The 17,931-nt window shown below is 38.6% G+C and overlaps 1 protein-coding gene across 7 annotated transcripts in view; it reads right to left on the bottom strand.

Annotated features, from left to right (window-relative positions):
• Positions 1-218: 218 nt before the first annotated feature.
• Positions 219-17,931, bottom strand: part of YWHAZ (tyrosine 3-monooxygenase/tryptophan 5-monooxygenase activation protein zeta) — a 35,095-nt gene continuing 17,382 nt past the window's right edge. For all 7 annotated transcript variants that reach the window (XM_005563818.5, XM_015455086.4, XM_015455085.4 and 4 more), the window contains 4 exons: positions 6,606-6,729; positions 5,716-5,879; positions 5,536-5,631; positions 219-2,388 (listed from right to left, as the gene is read on the bottom strand). In XM_005563818.5, the coding sequence (XP_005563875.1) occupies positions 2,329-2,388; positions 5,536-5,631; positions 5,716-5,879; positions 6,606-6,729 (444 nt within the window). In that variant the 3' untranslated portion in view covers positions 219-2,328. The remainder of the gene's footprint in view (positions 2,389-5,535; positions 5,632-5,715; positions 5,880-6,605; positions 6,730-17,931) is intronic.

Below are 17,931 nucleotides of genomic sequence, written 5' to 3' on the forward strand. Positions count from 1 at the left end.
TGTCTCAAAAAAACAAACAAACAAAAAAACTCTTCAGTCTAGCTTGACATCCCTTAGCTATAAAATATGACTTAAAATATATGTATGATTATTTTACCTCCTTGGCTTGGGGGTCAGGAGAAATCAGTGAGTGAGGTAAAATAAAGAGCTGTGAGGGAAAAGGATTGTTGCCCTAGATGCACAAGGTATCTTTTCTCCTGGAAATAAAGACCCCAAGGTCTCCATTGCACTTTTATTTGAATGTAATTTTTGGGACAATTATTCAAAAGGGCCAATATTTCCCAATTTAATCTGAGGTCATAATAAAACAAGCAACAAAACAGTGTTTAGGATTTCAGTTTCTCACCCTTATCATCAAGACTCACTGCCTCCCATCATCAATATTTATTGAGCATTTACAGTGTACTAGGCACAATAGAACATACAGAAAACATTGTCCCTGCTCTTGAGGAGCTTACATTCTAAAAGAAAAAATACACCTCTTTTAAAATGGCATTTTTGTTTGGTGTTTTCTGCAAAGTACTGAGGAAATATTTTGTTAAAGTGAGCTTTGGGTATAACTTAGCCCCATCATTATTTAGAGAAGAGAGGAAGAAAAGAGGAAGGATTTTAAAGGCAGACAATGACAGACCATTCAGGATAGGTAGGGTTTTAAAGGGAGATAAACACAATCTCATCAACTAAGGAGAGATTTGCTGCAGTAAATAGGATGAGGGAAATAGTCTGTGGGGTGCAAGCAAAGGAAGCAGGGTGCCTTAGACACTGAGTGGAGCCAGAAAGATCATGCGGCCTTTTCCCAAGTACATGGCCACCAAGTAGGAATGGTTGGTGACAAGACAGAAGGCTAAAAAAGGAAGGTAATCTTGTGCACCTGACAAATAGAATAAAGGATCAAAATCGAAGGCAGGCTGTAAGAGTATCAAGAAATTCTTAAAAACCAAAAAGTGATTTGGAAGCACAAAACTTATAGTTAATGCTACCCAGTGTCATGATGGGCCAAGAACATCGTGGCTTCCTAAGTTAGAAAATGCCATATACCAAAATTTTAAATGGAATTCCAATCAATCTCCCCTTCTGTCAGAAAAAATAGGAACTCATTTTTTTCAGGGTGGAGAGGAAGAGAGGGGATCATGGGACATGGAAACAGCAGTTATATTAGTATTTTTGTTATGATAAATTTCGTGTTTAAACTTGGTAAAAGCCCATTAGCTGCCAAGAGGGAATAAGGAATAAATTTCAAAAAATGTACAATTTCCTTTAGAGAAGTTTCAGAACCAAAAGACTAATTTACATGAAAAGCTGTAGAGAAAGTAGTTGAAAAGTCCATTCATAAAACTTTTATTCCACTTACATGAATTTAATACACGTGTTCTTAACAATTATGCTTGGATTGTTCATGAAAATTTCATAAGACATTAAACAAAGCTAGCCATCATCTCAAGTTATTTCCCTGTTAACTATTTTTACAGCACATGCATGTTAGGCAAGTATCAAAAAAAAAAAAAAAAAAAATCACGAAAGCAAAAAACCTAAAAAAAAGTTAAATACATGGGTTTTTGTTTTACTGCTGTGCTTGATACACATGAAGTAATGAATACCAAGCAATTCATTTTTACTGCATCTTTACTTTTACATTTGTTCTTAGGTTGCCTAAAACATTTAAATACAAATAAAATGAGTGTAGCAAAAATAATGAAAGCTAACAGCAGGTAACTTTACAAATAATGGAATGTGAACCGTTTCTGCCCTTATCCAGAGTAAAATGGGTCACAACTTTGTCTAAAGGAACACTTCTGCAGCTGTAGTCAAAGGTGTGCACATTAAGATTGAGTGTTCCACAGATACACATGGTTTAACCTGTGGTGTCCATGGGGTATGTTTCTACTACAGCCTTCTAAGTGCTCCAGACCTTAAAGTACCCACAATTACTACACCTGTGACTGGAACCAATGATCCCTTTTATTCCCCACCAGGACAAACCAATATGTAGGCAGTTTTCTTCACTTAGACATGGAAGCGGTTTTACACTGGCCCTTGTGAAGCCACAATGTACCAAAAGTACTATGCCAAACATTTATAACTTGTATAAAAATTCCACATCCCCATATTGGCCACCTCAAGATGAAAACAGATAACTCCCTAAATGTTAACTGGCTCTACTCCCCTAATATTAAACATAAAAACCACATGGGAAATATAGAAATTCAAATAGAAGTAACATAAACCTGTCATAAATCGTAAACAAAAAACTATTTGTGGGACAGCATGGATGACAAATGGTCTACTGTGTAAATTTTAGAATGAGGCAGACAAAAGTTGGAAGGCCGGTTAATTTTCCCCTCCTTCTCCTGCTTCAGCTTCGTCTCCTTGGGTATCCGATGTCCACAACTGGTAAAAGAAGGAAAGATTTTTCAGCAAGTTTCAGTGGGATTGGGGGGGGGGAGGGGGGCAAAGTTTTCATATATGTATATATGTTGCCAAGATACCCAAACGTTTTAGTTGGAAAGCATTCTTAAAAAAATAGCAGCATCACTTAGCTTCAAGATACAAAAACATCTCAATACACAAATTTACTTTCTCTGTAACCACTGTATAACCAGGGTAAGTATACCACCGAGTTGCCTTCAAATAATCTTCAGATACAGGAAGAGTTTTGGGTATCCATAGAAGGTGAAGAGAAAGTAGAAGAAATTTTTTTTTTTTTTTTTTTTTTTTTTTTGAGATGGAGTCTTGCTCTGTCACCAGGCTGGAAATGAACCCTCCACCTCCCAGGTTCAAGTGATTCTCCTGCCTCAGCCTCCTGAGTAGCTGGGACTACAGGCGTGTGCCACCATGCCCAGCTAATTTTTGTATTTTTAGGGGAGAGAGGGTTTCACCATGTTGGCCAGGATGGCCTTGATCTGACCTCATGATCCACCCACCTCAGCCTCCCAAAGTGGTGGGATTACAGGCGTGAGCCACCGTGCCCGGCCCCTAAATTATTTTTTAAAAACTAAGCATCAATAGGTGTCAGAACCTAAAGAGCCCCAATATGAAAGATGGACATCCAAGGTTAAGTCCAACTATACCAGAAGCATCTAATTTGGCCCATGCTGAAGGAGCTAGGGTGGACTACTCTCCCCTGGTAGATCTTAGAATGACTCACACTCCAAACAGAATCCTATAGTCCATGAAATTCAAGGACCAGCCTCAACTCTGAGCTAAACTACAAATCTAGCTTTTCTAACACTTCAAGCTTAGAAAAACAAACCTTTGTATATTTATTAGGTTGGTGCAAAAGTAATTGCCATTACGTTAAATGGCAAAACCCTCAATTACTTTTGCACTAACCTATCGTATGATTCAAAACAAATGCTGGACAAAAACCAGAACCAAATCTTTTAAGAGGTAAAAATGAAAGTTGTCCCATAGGTGGTAGGGTTATGAACTCTATTTATGCCAACTGCTCCAATGTTAAAAACGTTTAAGTCTTAACCACTCTCTAGGGATTTTCAGAGGTAATTACAAAAGGATTCAAGACAATCTTAAATTTTATATGACTTACACATGAATACTGAGGGGAAGGGGAAAAATCCACCTAATTATTATTTTTATATTCCCCAAATCATCCATTAGCTTCATTTATCTACTAAGCAAATATATCTCTGGCCTGGAAAAGAGACTACTACTTCCAAGGTCACACAGATAGCCAAATGACCTCTTGGAAATCAAGGGGTTTTGTAAATGCAAGATGAAATTGTTTCTAATGTGTCTCTTCCTGTTCCAACTTTCAAGGATTTTTGAATTTTCTGTATAAACATGAAAATTTGACACAAAATATTTCTCTTTTTCTAGAGTAATGTGTTGACAGTCTTGGTCAACCAAATTCAGACTGAAATGCTAAGTTTTGGGATAATTTCTTTTCTTGACAGATAAATGGTCTTATCAACCTATAATGGTGACAGCTAACACTAATAAGGCTCAGAGAAGACATATAAGTAATGACAGAATTAGAATCAAAACCCTGGTTTTCTTTTTGAGGGAGTCTCGCTCTTTTGCCCAGGCTGGAGTGTAGTGGCATGATCTCAGCTCACTGCACCTCCGCCTCCTGCGTTCAAGCAATCCTCTTCCTCAGCCTCCCGAGTAGCTAGGATTATAGGCACCCGCCACCATGCCTAGCTAATTTTTGTATTTTTAGTAGAGATGGGGTTTCATCATCTTGGCCAGGCTGTTCTTGAACCCCGGACCTCGTGATCCACCTGTCTCGGCCTCCCAAAGTGCTGGGATTACAGGCGTGAGCCACCACACCCGGCCAACCCTGGTTTTCTTATTGCAATATATGCTCTTCATGCTATACTGATAGCAAAATTCAGTTGGAAGCAGACAGTAGATCAGGGCCTTTCCAAAAGTGATGAGAACAAAACACAGTATCTAGGTCTCAGGTCATCACTTGAAAAATGTCATCACTTCAAACTAGAAAAGAAAAATCCTTAATACCAAAGTTAGTTAACAAAGTGCTTCTTAACATTTGATATAAAGATTCTTTCATTCTTTACTATAGCTTATTATCTTGACTCAAGTATCAGAAAAGTTTATAGGTAGCTCCAAATTGCGCTAATAAAGTAATTTTAGGTTTAATAAACAAGTATACAATGCTATTCAAAAAACAATATTTTCAGCACTAGAATATATAACTAGTTCATAGAAAATGGCAGTGGACTAGAATAAAGTTGGAAGAGAAATGTATAAAATGAGGTTATATAATCCCCAAGAGAAATGGCCCTAAAAGTCTAACAAAAAAACCGTAATACTAGATTATCATCTGCAATTCCTACCTCTTTACCTGACACAACACAGCAAATGCTTGATAATTTTTTCACCTAAGCCTCAAAATTTCAAATCTAATATTGATCTGAATGAGAAGACCTAAGAAACAAGACATACAAATCAACTGCACTGTGGACTGAATTTGAATCCCAATTCAAATAACTTAAAAAAAGAGAGACAATTGGAATTCAAGTATTATTTAGATATTCAAACATTATTAGGGAATTACTGTTGATGTTTCTAGTGTGATAGTGACACTGTTTCTTTTTATACATCTGCAGTATCCCAAGGACAATCACGACCTTTCATATTAAGTCATTTAAAAGCAGCAGCTAGGCAAAATAGACTTCCACTTAGATTCTGCAGACACCTGAGATTTTATAACTCAAGTTATTAATTCCCTACCATTATCTTTACAAATACAGAGGCAACTTGATGGGCAAGAAAATCATTCTTAAAGGAACTAAAACATGTAGAGCCTCAGTACACTTTTGATACTAACATTCAAATTTTAGTAACACAGGTAACATCAATGTGTATATTTTTTAGTTCTTAGTCTAATATTTCAGTTTCTGTAGTTTTCCTTCATATGATTTTAACAGTAGCTACTTATGAGAGCCTATGAATTGTGTTGAGAAAAAATTTTTAAAAGATTTAATAAAAATTCCTCAGAGTAAAACATAACCTCTTCAACCACATTCATCACTAATGATGCTGTTATATACTTACTGTCAAGTTGTCTCTCAGTAATTGCATTATTAGCGTGCTGTCTTTGTATGACTCTTCACTTAATGTATCAAGTTCAGCAATGGCTTCATCAAAAGCCTATGATTTAAAAATAGTACATTAGATTTCAGTGCTCAAGTAATAAAGACTGCTAAATTTCTATGTAACAGGTAAAATACATACTGTCTTTGCAAGAGAGCAGGCTTTCTCTGGGGAGTTCAGAATCTCATAATAGAACACAGAGAAGTTAAGGGCCAGACCCAGTCTGATAGGATGTGTTGGTTGCATTTCCTTTTTGCTGATTTCAAAAGCTTCTTGGTATGCTTGTTGTGACTGATCCACAATCCCTGGATAAAGACACACCAAAACGTACTGAGATAAAGTGTGCATTGTATCTTCACCCCTCAAACCAAACCTTTAATATCTCAGGTATCCTTTGAAATACTAATCTGTAACAGCTTAATACTGGTTAATTGAACAAGGCCCTTTAATTTTTTTTTAAAAGGAGTTTTCTCCTGGTATACACTAGTCATTGGTCAATGTCAAGATAAAACAACTTTATAATCTCCATTACTGTTATATTTTTAAAAAATTAACTAGTTTGCACTACTCCTCAGTTACACTGTAACCACTATTTCTTTTTTCTTGAGACAGGGTCTGGGTCTGTCACCCAGGGTGGAGTGCAGTGGCACAATCAGGGCTCACTGCAGCCTTGATCTCCCAGACCCAAGTGATCCTCCCACTTCGGCCTCTAGATTAGCTGGGACCAAAGGCTTGCACTTGCACCACCATGCCCAGCTAATTTTCAAAACATTTTTTGTAGAGAGAGATGTTGCTCAGGCTGGTCACTTTTCTTAAAATCTTGAAAAAACATCCCTGTGCACAAAATTGGCTTTTCAGAAAGCATATATATTAGAATACCAGTATTAGGCAGTAGATATATATTCTCAGAACACCAAAAAAGCACTGCTACTCCTTATTCAGCACTCTAAGCAATTAAAAGCAAGGAATTATTTACACTTCAGAGACTCTTCCTCACTAAAGTTCAACCAACAGGTTTAAAAACAGCATACCTTTCTTGTCATCACCAGCGGCAACCTCAGCCAAGTAACGATAGTAATCTCCTTTCATTTTCAAATAGAAGACTTTGCTCTCTGCTTGTGAAGCATTGGGGATCAAGAACTTTTCCAAAAGAGACTTAAGAAGAAAAGAAACAGACATAGTGAGAATAAAACATTTACAAAACTGAAAGAACTTGCATTTTTTAAAGGACAAACTATAGCCTTAAGTTATACAACTTTAACACCCAGTCACTGTCAATACAATTGTGAATGCAGCTGGCAGATGAATTTGTGGTTTAAAGCAGAATGCTTTGGGCAGCAATACTTGAAGTTTGAAGTTAGTGTTCAGTTTATTATTTGAGGACAATACAATTGAGTATCAGTCCCTGACAATGTCATCTATTTACATACTGATTTCAATGAATTTCGTGAAGCATGACCGTTCATATTTAGGAACATTTTCTAATGAGCTGGCAAGCTTTCCATCTGAAGTTTCATGTGTTCATGACATGAAAATAGAACATACGGGATGAACCTTTTGGGACTCTGAAGAAATGACTAAAGCAGAAACCAATAATGTAAGACACTTAAGGAGTCCATGCCAGAGAGAGAGGAACAAAATAAACTTCATTTATAAGAACACAATTCAAGCAAACCTCACAACAGATTAAAAAAACTGTTCAAAACGAAAGTTTCATTTTTCCTAAATTAAGACAGTGGTATGGGCCAGGCACGGTGGCTCATGCCTGTAATCCCAGCACTTTGGGAGCCCAAGGCAGGCAGATCACATGGTCAGGAGATCGAGACCATCCTGGCTAATGCGGTGAAACCCCGTCTCTACTAAAAAATACAAAAAATTGGCCAGGCGCGGTGGCAGGAGCCTGTAGTCCCAGCTACTCGGGAGACTGAGGCAGGAGAATGGCATGAACCTGGGAGGCGGAGCTTGCAATGAGCCGAGATCACACCACTGCACTCCAGCCTAGGCGACAGAGTGAGACTCCATCTCAAAAAATAAATAAATAAAAATTTAAAAAAATTTAAAAAGACAGTGGTAGGAGACTTACAGATCTTAAAAGAGCAGACCTTTAATAATCTCATTGACGTCATTTTCGGCTAGTAAGATACATGATTACAGATCATCCCAGACAACAGATAAAATTAAATCATCATCCTATAAAATTCTGTCTAAAACTATTACTACAGTCTAAGTCATTTGATCAGGATTTTAAACATTACACTCTGTAATTGAATTAGATCATTGTGTTGGGGATGGGAAGACTCAATAAATGGGTAATTTTTAAATTTTCAGTTAAGGGGGAGAAAAATAATTCTAGTAGTAGAATTAGGTAAACATTAAAACAAACAAAAAAACCCCACCACCCATTCTCACTACCCTGCTTCCTTTAAAGTTCAAGTATACTCTGGGAATCAAGGTGAAGTCAATTTTAGTTGAGCTAAATTCCAAATAAATCCATACTTACAAAACAAAGTATGAGTATACATAGCACCTATTTATATGCAAAATATAAATTTGAAAAATGCTTTTAAATAGTTACTCTAACTTTGTGTTTACCCATTATGTTCCAATGGTGGGTAGGTGAACAGTTTTAACCCAACTTCTTCCCCCATTTTTTTTTTTTTTTTTTTTTTTTTACAACTCAAGCTAGATAACCCAGATGAAGTGGCAGTAGGGCCAGATTGCACTGTGCTGTAAGAAAGGTTAAAGGTGAGAAAAGTCAACCTGAAATGATGTTTCCTACAATTATTAACTGATACTTAAAAATACTGGCCTGAAGCCGGGCGCAGTGGCTTATGCCAGTAATCTCAGCACTTTGGGAGGCTAGGGTGGCAGGATCACTTGAGGTGAGCCTCATCAGTATGGTGAAACCCTGTCTCTACTAAAAATACAAAAATTAGCCAGGGCACCTGTAATCCCGGCTACTTGGGAGGCTGAGCCAGGAGAACTGCTTGAGCCTGAGAGGTAGAGGTTGCAGTGAGCTGAGGTTGCACCACTGCACTGCAGCCTGGATGACAGAGCAAGATTCCATCTCAAAATAAATAAAAAATAAAAATAAAACTATTGGCCTGAAATCAGAAGAACATTTTGGTTAGGACAGCAACCTCTGTATTACACCACATTCATACTTTCATATTCAAAGTTCTCTTAGCTGCAAAAGTGTTTTGTCCTTTGTATACAATGCTTTTTACCACCTATGGTTGCTCTCTGGAGATCTGCCTCAAACACTGGAAAAGACTTGCATTTAAAATAGTCAGGTGAGTCTTTCCACTTAAAAACAATATTTTAAGAAACAAATGACCAGGGTTTTCAAAAGTTTCATTGTTATACAAATTGTATTATTCATTCAACTATGGGAGATGGTATAAACATAGTGGCTCTGGGGTGAGTCTGGATTTGAATTACAGCACTCAACACTGTGAACTACTTAATCTCAATGATTCAGTTATCTCAACTGTAAGGCAGAGACCTCTAAGATTGTTGAGAAAAAATACAGGTAAGCACTCAGGAGTAAGCACTCATTATCTATTATCACAGTAACACCAGACACTATGCTAGAAGCTGGAAGCACAATATTCTGGTACTTCATAATCTAGCTGTAGAAGCAAGGCTATCATTCCTTCCAGTACAATACACTTTAAAACAATTATTGCAGGGCACAGTGGCTCACTCCTGTAATCCCAACACTTTGGGAGGCTGAGGTGGGAGGATCACTTCTTGAGACCAGGAGTTTGAGACCACCCCAGTGAACGTAAGATCCTGCCTCTACACAAAAATTTAAAAGTTAACCAGGTGTGGTGGCACACTCCTATAGTCCCAGCTACTGGGGAGCTGAGACGGGAGGATTGTCTGAGTCCAGGAGTTTGAGGCTGCAGTGATTTATAACTGAATTGTACCACTGTACTCTAGGACAGGGTGACAGTGAGACTGTCTCAAAAAAAGCAATACTGCCTAATCACGTCCTTCACTTTTCAGTAACTTTAACCCCTTCTATGTATGTAGAGATGAAGGCCATAAACACGTGCAGTTACTTAAGAGTGAACCAATCACTGAAGATGTTAAATTTTAAAGCTATACTAAAAACTTAAGTTTTTAAGGAAAGGTGTTGATAAACGCTACTAAAATGAGTAATCTGTCTTTTGTAGGTAGTAACTTTGGAATCCCTACATGTTTTATTTTACACTGGGGTAATATGCTGAACTACTTTAAGTAGTTCCCTGGGAATTAAAATGGCAGTTAAGCACTCCTTTCCCCAAAGTTGAACACCGAATTAACCATAAAACAACTTTAAAGCTATTTGTTAGAACCCACAAGTAACAGGAGAGTTGGGTAAACAGCAGTCAGGCTGCTTATTGGCCCAATGATAGACCAAAAGAACCAAACAAGTGGCAAGTGTTTCTGGTGAGATGCTGACCATAAGAGCTGAGAAAGGTGGCTGGGCATGGTGGCTCACACCTATCTATAATCCCAACACTTTGGGAGACCAAGGTGGGTGGATCACGAGGTCAGGAGATCCAGGCCATCCTGGCTAACACGGTGAAACCCCATCTCTACTAAAAATATAAAAAATTAGCCGGGCATGGTGGCGGGCACCTGTAGTCCCAGCTTCTTGGCAGGCTGAGGCAGGAGAATAGCGTGAACCCGGGAAGAGGAGCTTGCAGTGAGCCGAGATCGTGCCACTGCACTCCAGTCTGGGGGACAGAGTGAGACTCCATCTCAAAAAAAAGGAGTTGAGAAACGCATAAATGGCGTACTTCTAATAAATCGTCCAATGATATAAGCTAATTAAGATTTAAAAACCAAGCAAGACTGGATTAAAGATTAAATTTAAAGGGGCTAATACTGTAGCTCAAAAAAAGCTAACTATAAAAGAACATTTTCTGCCAGGAGCGGTGGCTCACGCCTATAATCCCAGCACTTCGGCAGGCCGAGACGGGTGGATCACCTGAGGTCAGGAGTTCAAGACTAGCCTGGCCAACACAGTAAAACCCCGTCTCTACCAAAAATACAAAAAATTAGCCAGGCGTGGTGGTACATGCCTGTAATCCCAAGTACTCAGGAGGCTGAGGCAGGACAATCACTTGAACCCAGGAGGTGGAGGCTGTAGTGAGCCAAGATCACACCACTGCACTCCAGTCTGGGCAACAAGAGTGAAACTCCAAAGGAAAAAAAAAAAGGAACATATTCTCAGCCTCAATGGGATGATATGCCTACCAGAAAGGATGTGATTCCACAACCAGGAATCAAAATTATGGCGAGTATACTAGAAACTGTCAGGATAATGGAAAGAACAGGACATGAATGGCTCCAAGAGACAAGACCAATTAAATTTAGCAAGAGGGAAGATTTCTGTTCAGTATGAGAAAACTTATGAGTGATCCAGTACTGGAACAGGTCACCTGCTCAGTGAATGCCCTCTTTTCACATAAAGGTATAATAAGAAACTAAAGAGGATAACTTGAGTATTTTGTAGAGGGGATTCATAAATGTCATCTGTTTCTTTTAAAAAAATTTTAATTGACATAATAGTTGTACATATTTTGGGGGTACATGTGATATTGATACATGCATACAATATATAATGATAAAATCAGAGGAACTGGGATATCCATCACCTCAAACACTGATTTTTTTTTTTTTTTTTTTTTTTTTTTTTGAGACAGAGTCTCGCTCTGGTGCCTAGGCTGAGGTGCAGTGGCATGTCAACTCCCTGCAACCTCCGCCTCCCAAGTTCAAGCGTTTCTCCTGCCTCGGCCTCCTGAGTAGCTGGGATTACAGGCGTGTGCCACCACACCCGGCTAACTTTTGTATTTTTAGTACCGATGGGGTTTTGCCATGTTGGCCAGGCTGGTCTCGAACTTCTGACGTCAGGTGATCCACCCGCCTCAGCCTCCCAAAGTGCTGGGAATACAGGTGTAAAGCCACTGCACCCGGCCTCAAACATTGATCTTTTATTTGTGTTAGGAGCACTGCAATTTTTCTAACTACTTTGGTAGAAGAAATAAATGTTAACTATAATTTCCCTGTTGTACTATCAAATACTAGAACTTATTTCTACTAACTGGATTTTTGTACACGTAGTCTTTTTCAATTCTAAGGGAAGACAGAGTTCACAGAATTAGGTTAATGGTAATATAAAAGAGGCAATTAAGTATGTTGCTTTGTCAAACTGACCAAAGAATAACAAATCCAAGTTTTCCAGATTTGGAAGCCGGAAGATAAAACCAAATGTAGGATAAAAGAATGAAAGAAAAAGGAAGCAGCACATATCAGAAAGCAGCAGTTACAACAAAGCAGAAAAAAACATGGCTAGAGAATGGATGGGAGGAAAGGGCTAATAGCTACTTTCAAAATATGTAGTAACTTCAGAGAATATCCTGCTCAACACAGAAATAAACCTCCTAAATTTCGTTCACCTACAATAGTACAATGAAAGCAATCATGACTGAAATAAGGTCTGAAGTAAAAAGGGGAGGGAGTGGGCACACCATAATATAAGGAAGTATACTAAGTGTCACAATTTCAACTGTATTTAGAACGAAGTCTCGCTCTGTCACCCTGGCTGGAGTTCAGTGGTGTGATCTTGGCTCACTGCAACCTCCATTTTCCAGGTTCAAGTGATTCTTCTGTCTCAGTCTCCCGAGTAGCTGGGACTACAGGCACACGCCACCACACCTAGCTAATTTTTGTATTTTTAGTAGAGACAGGGTTTCACCCACGTTAGCCAGGCTAGTCTTGAACTCCTGACCTCATGATCCACCTGCCTCAGCCTCCCAAAGTGCTGGGATTACAGGTGTGAGCCACCGTGCCCGGTCAACTTTTGTAAAACAAGGGCTAAGTTGACTGAAGGTATTCAACTTATAAAATTTTTCAATTATCACAGTACATTAAGTTTTTAAACCAAATCTAAAGAGTCTTCAGGTCAAACATTCTACACTCAAGCACTAAATCAAGGCTAAATGTTAATCTGTTGAATCTTCCTGAAATATAATCTCATTTAGAAATCCACAGTATTTCCTCAGTTTACTTCAAAATGTGTATAGTTTTACTTTTTTCCCTCCCATTAACTTTTTAAAAATTTTTATTTAGAGATGAGGTCTTGCTCTGTCACACAGGCTGGAATGCAGTGGCCCCAACATAGCTTGCCCGGCTCCCATTAACTTTTAAATGTTTTTTCATGACAGCCACTGTCTTTTAAAGATATCACGGCCAACATTTTAAAAAAATACCTAACATTAATTTGCTGAATTAGAGTTAATGCATTTATACAGCAGTCACCCTAATAATATTAAGTGGGATAAGAAATCATTTACTCAGCAGCAAAATGCCACAAGAAGCTGGTATATAATACTCTGGTAAATGGCTCCTAATCCAGAGTTAAATATGTGACATGGGCTCTGAAGAGAGGACACTAATCCTTAACCTAACCAACAGGTAAATTTGAGATTTTAGAAATGAAAGAGATTTTTCTATCTGTTGTACCATAGTACAATTAACCTCTTAGATTGTGAAAACACTTCCAAGAAATGGGGTTCAAATAACATTTTTCCTCCCAAGCCAGTTTCCAACAGATGCCTTAATCCAACCAAAGTCTACATTCACACTGATGTTTTGTCTTTAAGTCTATTAAAATAAAGGAACCACATAAATTGACCACATAAATTGAACTAGACCACATAAATTGACAGGTGGTCTAGTTCTGATCCCTTCTTAGGATAGACTCAACCTGCCCCTACTAATACGAATTTTAAAAACACTCACTCCTGCCTGTGGTCAAATATTCCTAGTGAAAAGTTAATGAACTGAGAATCCATCTCTAGTGATATGCCTTTCTCACTGGTCTTTCAGTATGATTACCCCTAAACCACCAAAACTGCTGCCTGAGCTGGTGGCAAGACTTTAACCTTTTTGGCATTCAACAACTGTTAGAAGAACAGCTTGATGTAATGCAAATCGTATAAACTCTAAAACCAGGCAGACTTGAAATTCCACCCTAACCCATTAATTTTGAGAATTTACACAACAGCTAATCTTTATTTTCTCACCGATATGAAAATCCACATCAGAAGGCTATTATGTGGTCTAAATGAACGTACAGACAGGAAGGCACCATTCACACCTCCCAACCAAGAGTAGGCACTCTACTCACTGGTTGCTCAGTTACGTGAAAATAAAGTATGGAGATTCTGACATTCAAAAATCTGCTTTAGTGCTCTTGTACTCTTAAGTACATCATTTTAGCTTTGGTAATCTAAAATTTGTATAACTAGGAAAAATGGTGAAGTAAGATGCAAAAAGTTTTCATTTAAAAACACAGGATTAAGACATATCAAAGAACAAAAGAGAAAAAGAAAACATTTCCTTTAGTACTTGGTTTCTCCTTTTAAACAACAGACTTGTTAGGAACACAACCTATGGAGACAGTCTGCTTAATGCCTAAATTCAAACTTCATCACCTTGACAAAACTCTGAAATCTTCCTGGGTCTCAGATTCTCATTTGTAAAGGTGAATATTAGTAGTAGACATAATGCACAAGGTTGTTGTAAGGATTAAATGAATTAGCATGTAATAAGCATTTAGCAGAGTCTGGCAAATAGTAAGCAACAAAGAAATGCTGCCATCTTTTTGGAAGTTAAGAGTCTAGTATGAACCAAATTAGACTTCAAGTACTGTTTATACTGCAGTAACTCATCTTAACCTACCCACTCACCCACCCAGAAGCCACCTTAGCTGGGACTCCCTCTTATGTGAAATAATTTCCTAATATTTAAAATTACCTTATTTCTCCCAACCATGGTATATATATGGTACAAATCTCTATAAATAGGTACATTTTCTAGGAAAAAACCCTAAACGGTAACAATACTTCAAATTTATGGCTTAAAAGTTTGTCTCAAGACCCCTTTATAGTCATAGGAAAGTAGAAAACTAAGATCATGGTGGTGTGGTAATTATTTTCCAAAGTTTTCGTTTTTGCTCCAAAGCTTCAATTTTATCTTTGTCAAAAACATCATTTTCCCTTAAAGTGAGAGGCTCAATTCATTTGTTTGTCGAATACCTAAGTCTGAATACCCACAGCTTATCTGCCTGCAGTTCTTTCAAGAAAAAAGTGTTCCATGAAAAAAAAAGAAAAGCAGCTAGTTTATCTCACAATTCAAATAACTATAAGTGTTTTTCTTAGAGACAACCATTGGACTTCCCATTCTGCCTCACTGAAAGATGTCTATTTAAGAGCTATTAATAAAATAATGTTTCAGATTCAAGGACATTAAGAAAAACCAGTTCTTTTTGTTTTTAAAAGAAACAGTGAGTGCATAATGGTAAAGAAATACAATAATCACTAGTACAGTATAGTACCACTGCCTTGATTAGTGATAAGGAACCAGTAAGTTTGAGCTACCCTTGTGTTTGCACCAGTGCTAAATGGTACAAACAAAGTGATAAGAATCAGTAATAACAGTACTTGCTATGAAAATAGTTGTGACCTGGCTGGGCGCGGTGGCTCACGCCTGTAACCCCAGCACTTTGGGAGGCCAAGGAGGGTGGATCACGAGGTCAGGAGCTCAAGACCAGCCTGGCCAAGATGGTGAAAGCCCGTCTCTACTAAAAACACAAAAATTAGCTGGGCATAGTGGTGTGCGCCTATAATCCCAGCTACTCAGGAGGCTGAGGCAGAAGAATCGCTTGAACCTGGGAGGCGGATGTTGCAGTGAGCCGAGACTGTGCCACTGCACTCCAGCCTGGGTAACAGAGCGAGACTCTGTCTCAAAAAAAAAAAAAAGAAGAAAATAGTTGTGACTTGACACCTCCCCAGAGGACTCCCAGTGGTTGGCATATCACTTTAACAACTGTTGACTTAAAGTAACCTCTGCTATGTTGTACACTTTACTGAAACATTTGTTTTTTGCCAATCGTACCTCAATAAAGCTGGAAAAATAAAGAGAAGAATCTGTGCTAAATACCATTCCATACCTAGCTCTAATGCTATGTTCTCCCTAAAGCTGATTCTTCAAAGCTATTCAGCTTCATCTACGTTGTCTATACAGATAGTGTGTAGTGTAGAGCTTTTTAACTGAAGAGCAAAAAGGGAAATATCCTAATTTCTGTCAAGAAAGGACTAACGGCCAGGTGTGGTGGCTTGTATCTTTAACCACAATCACTTTGGAAGGCTGAGCTGGGAGGATTGCTGGAGGCCAGGAGTTAGTGACCAGCCTAGCAATATAGCAAGACCCCGTCTCTACTAAAAGTAATTTTAAAACTTAGCCTAGTGTGGCCAGACGCCTACAGGTAACGCCTGTAATCCCAGCACTTTGAGAGGCCGAGGTGGATGAGCACTTCAGGTCAGGAGTTCAAAACCAGCTTGGCCATCATGGTGAAACACCGTCTCTACTAAAATCACAAAAAGTTAGCTGGGCATGGTGGTGCATGCCTGTAATCCCAGCTACTTACTTGGGAGGCTTGAGGCAGGAGAATTACTTGAACCCGGGAGGCGGAGGTTGCAATGAGCCGAGATTATGCCAAAGCACTCCAGTCTGGCCAACAAAGCAAGACTCTGTCTCAAAAAAAAAAAAACTTAGCCTAGTGTAGTGTGCACTTGCACTCCCAGCTACTCCAAAGGCTGAGGTGGGAGGATCACTTGAGCACAGGATGTCACGACTGCAATGAGTGAACCACTGTACTCCAGCCTGAGTGACAGAGGGAGACTCTTTTTTTTTTTTTCCTTTAAAAAAAAAAAAAGGGGGTCTGGCTAAGTAAGTTGCTACATACCCAAATAACAGAATACTACACAGACATTAAAAGTGAGGAGGTACGGGCTGGCTACGGTGGCTCACGCCTGTAATCCCAATACTTTGGGAGGCCGAGGTGGGTGGATCACCTGAGGTCAGGAGTTTGAGACCAGCCTGGCTAACATGGCGAAACCCCATCTCTACTAAAAATACAAAAAATTAAGCTGGGTGTGGTGGCAGGCACCTGTAATCCCAGCTACTCGGGAGGCTGAGATAGGAGAATCTCTTGAACCCAGGAGGAGGAGGTTGTGCCATTTGCACTCCAGCATGGGCAATAGGGCAAGACTCTGTCTCCAAAAAAATAAATAAATAAAGAGTAAGGAGGTACCTGTCAATATGAATCATAAGATATACATCAAAGTGTGTAGGGGGTACAATTTACAAAACTAAGTATATGATCTATGATCCTTATTCTTCAAGGACAGAATTGTTTGCTTTGTGCATAAATTCCCAGGATACACAAAGGACTAACAGAGATTAACTCCAAGAAGGCAGGATGATTACAGCAGTTTTATTTTTTCCCTCTACATGCTATGCTCTTAACCCCTAAATTCTTATGTGGAGCAAGTACAATTTAAAATAAAGATTACCAGCCTGGGTGACACCCCGTCTCTACTGAAAAAAAAAAAAAAACATACAAAAGTAAGTTGGGTGTAGTGGCACACGACTGTAATCCCAGCTACTCCAGAGACTGAGGCAAGAGAATTGCTTGAACAAACCGAGGAGGTGGAGGCTGCAGTGAGCCGAGATCACACCACTGCACTCCAATGAGTGAGACTCCATCTCAAATAAAACAAACAATTATGGTTTTGCACCTTTAACTTTTCACACACACACATACTCTTAACCTACTTAGAGGCTCTATTAAAGGCATGTTCTACACATTTTAAGCACTCAAAAATATTAAATTCCTTGACTGAATAATATATGCATAACTTTAATAGCTTCATCATTTAAATAAAACAAATTTTTAAAACTATCTTGGAGCATCCTAAAAACTATTTTTCAGAAAGTCTTCATCATCATCAAGAGTGTATTACCTTACCAAATTCCTAAACAGTTAAGACGAAACCTGATAGAAATTATTGAGGTTGACACTACATTTGATAATGAATATTCTGCTGTAAGACATAAAATAATGTTCTACTTTTCTGAAAACCTAAGAAATGGCTCATTTAAAAATAACAAGTGAGTGCTGAACTATACACATATTTTCAGAAACAGCAGCATAGGGTCAGGCTAAGCACCTCCTAATGGATAAGCTCCAGGTGTCTATGTAATGAACAAAGAAAAACCTAAGAAAAATCCTGCAGAGAGCTGGAAGAGAGTGTGAGGCTGCAAGGCAGAGTAAACTTGTTAAAAGGTCAAGGGTCCTAGATTATGGTACTAATTCTGCTAACTAAAAGGCATGACAAGCATTTCAAATACAAAACTGTGACCAGCCTCCTCCTCACCTTAATCTTCTTATTTCACTACAGCATTAATCTCAAAATCTCCCCTCCAAAGCCAGGAAATCTCCTCTAATATAATGAA

The sequence above is a fragment of the Macaca fascicularis genome, chromosome 8 (assembly GCF_037993035.2).
Source record: "Macaca fascicularis isolate 582-1 chromosome 8, T2T-MFA8v1.1".
NCBI lineage: Eukaryota > Metazoa > Chordata > Mammalia > Primates > Cercopithecidae > Macaca > Macaca fascicularis.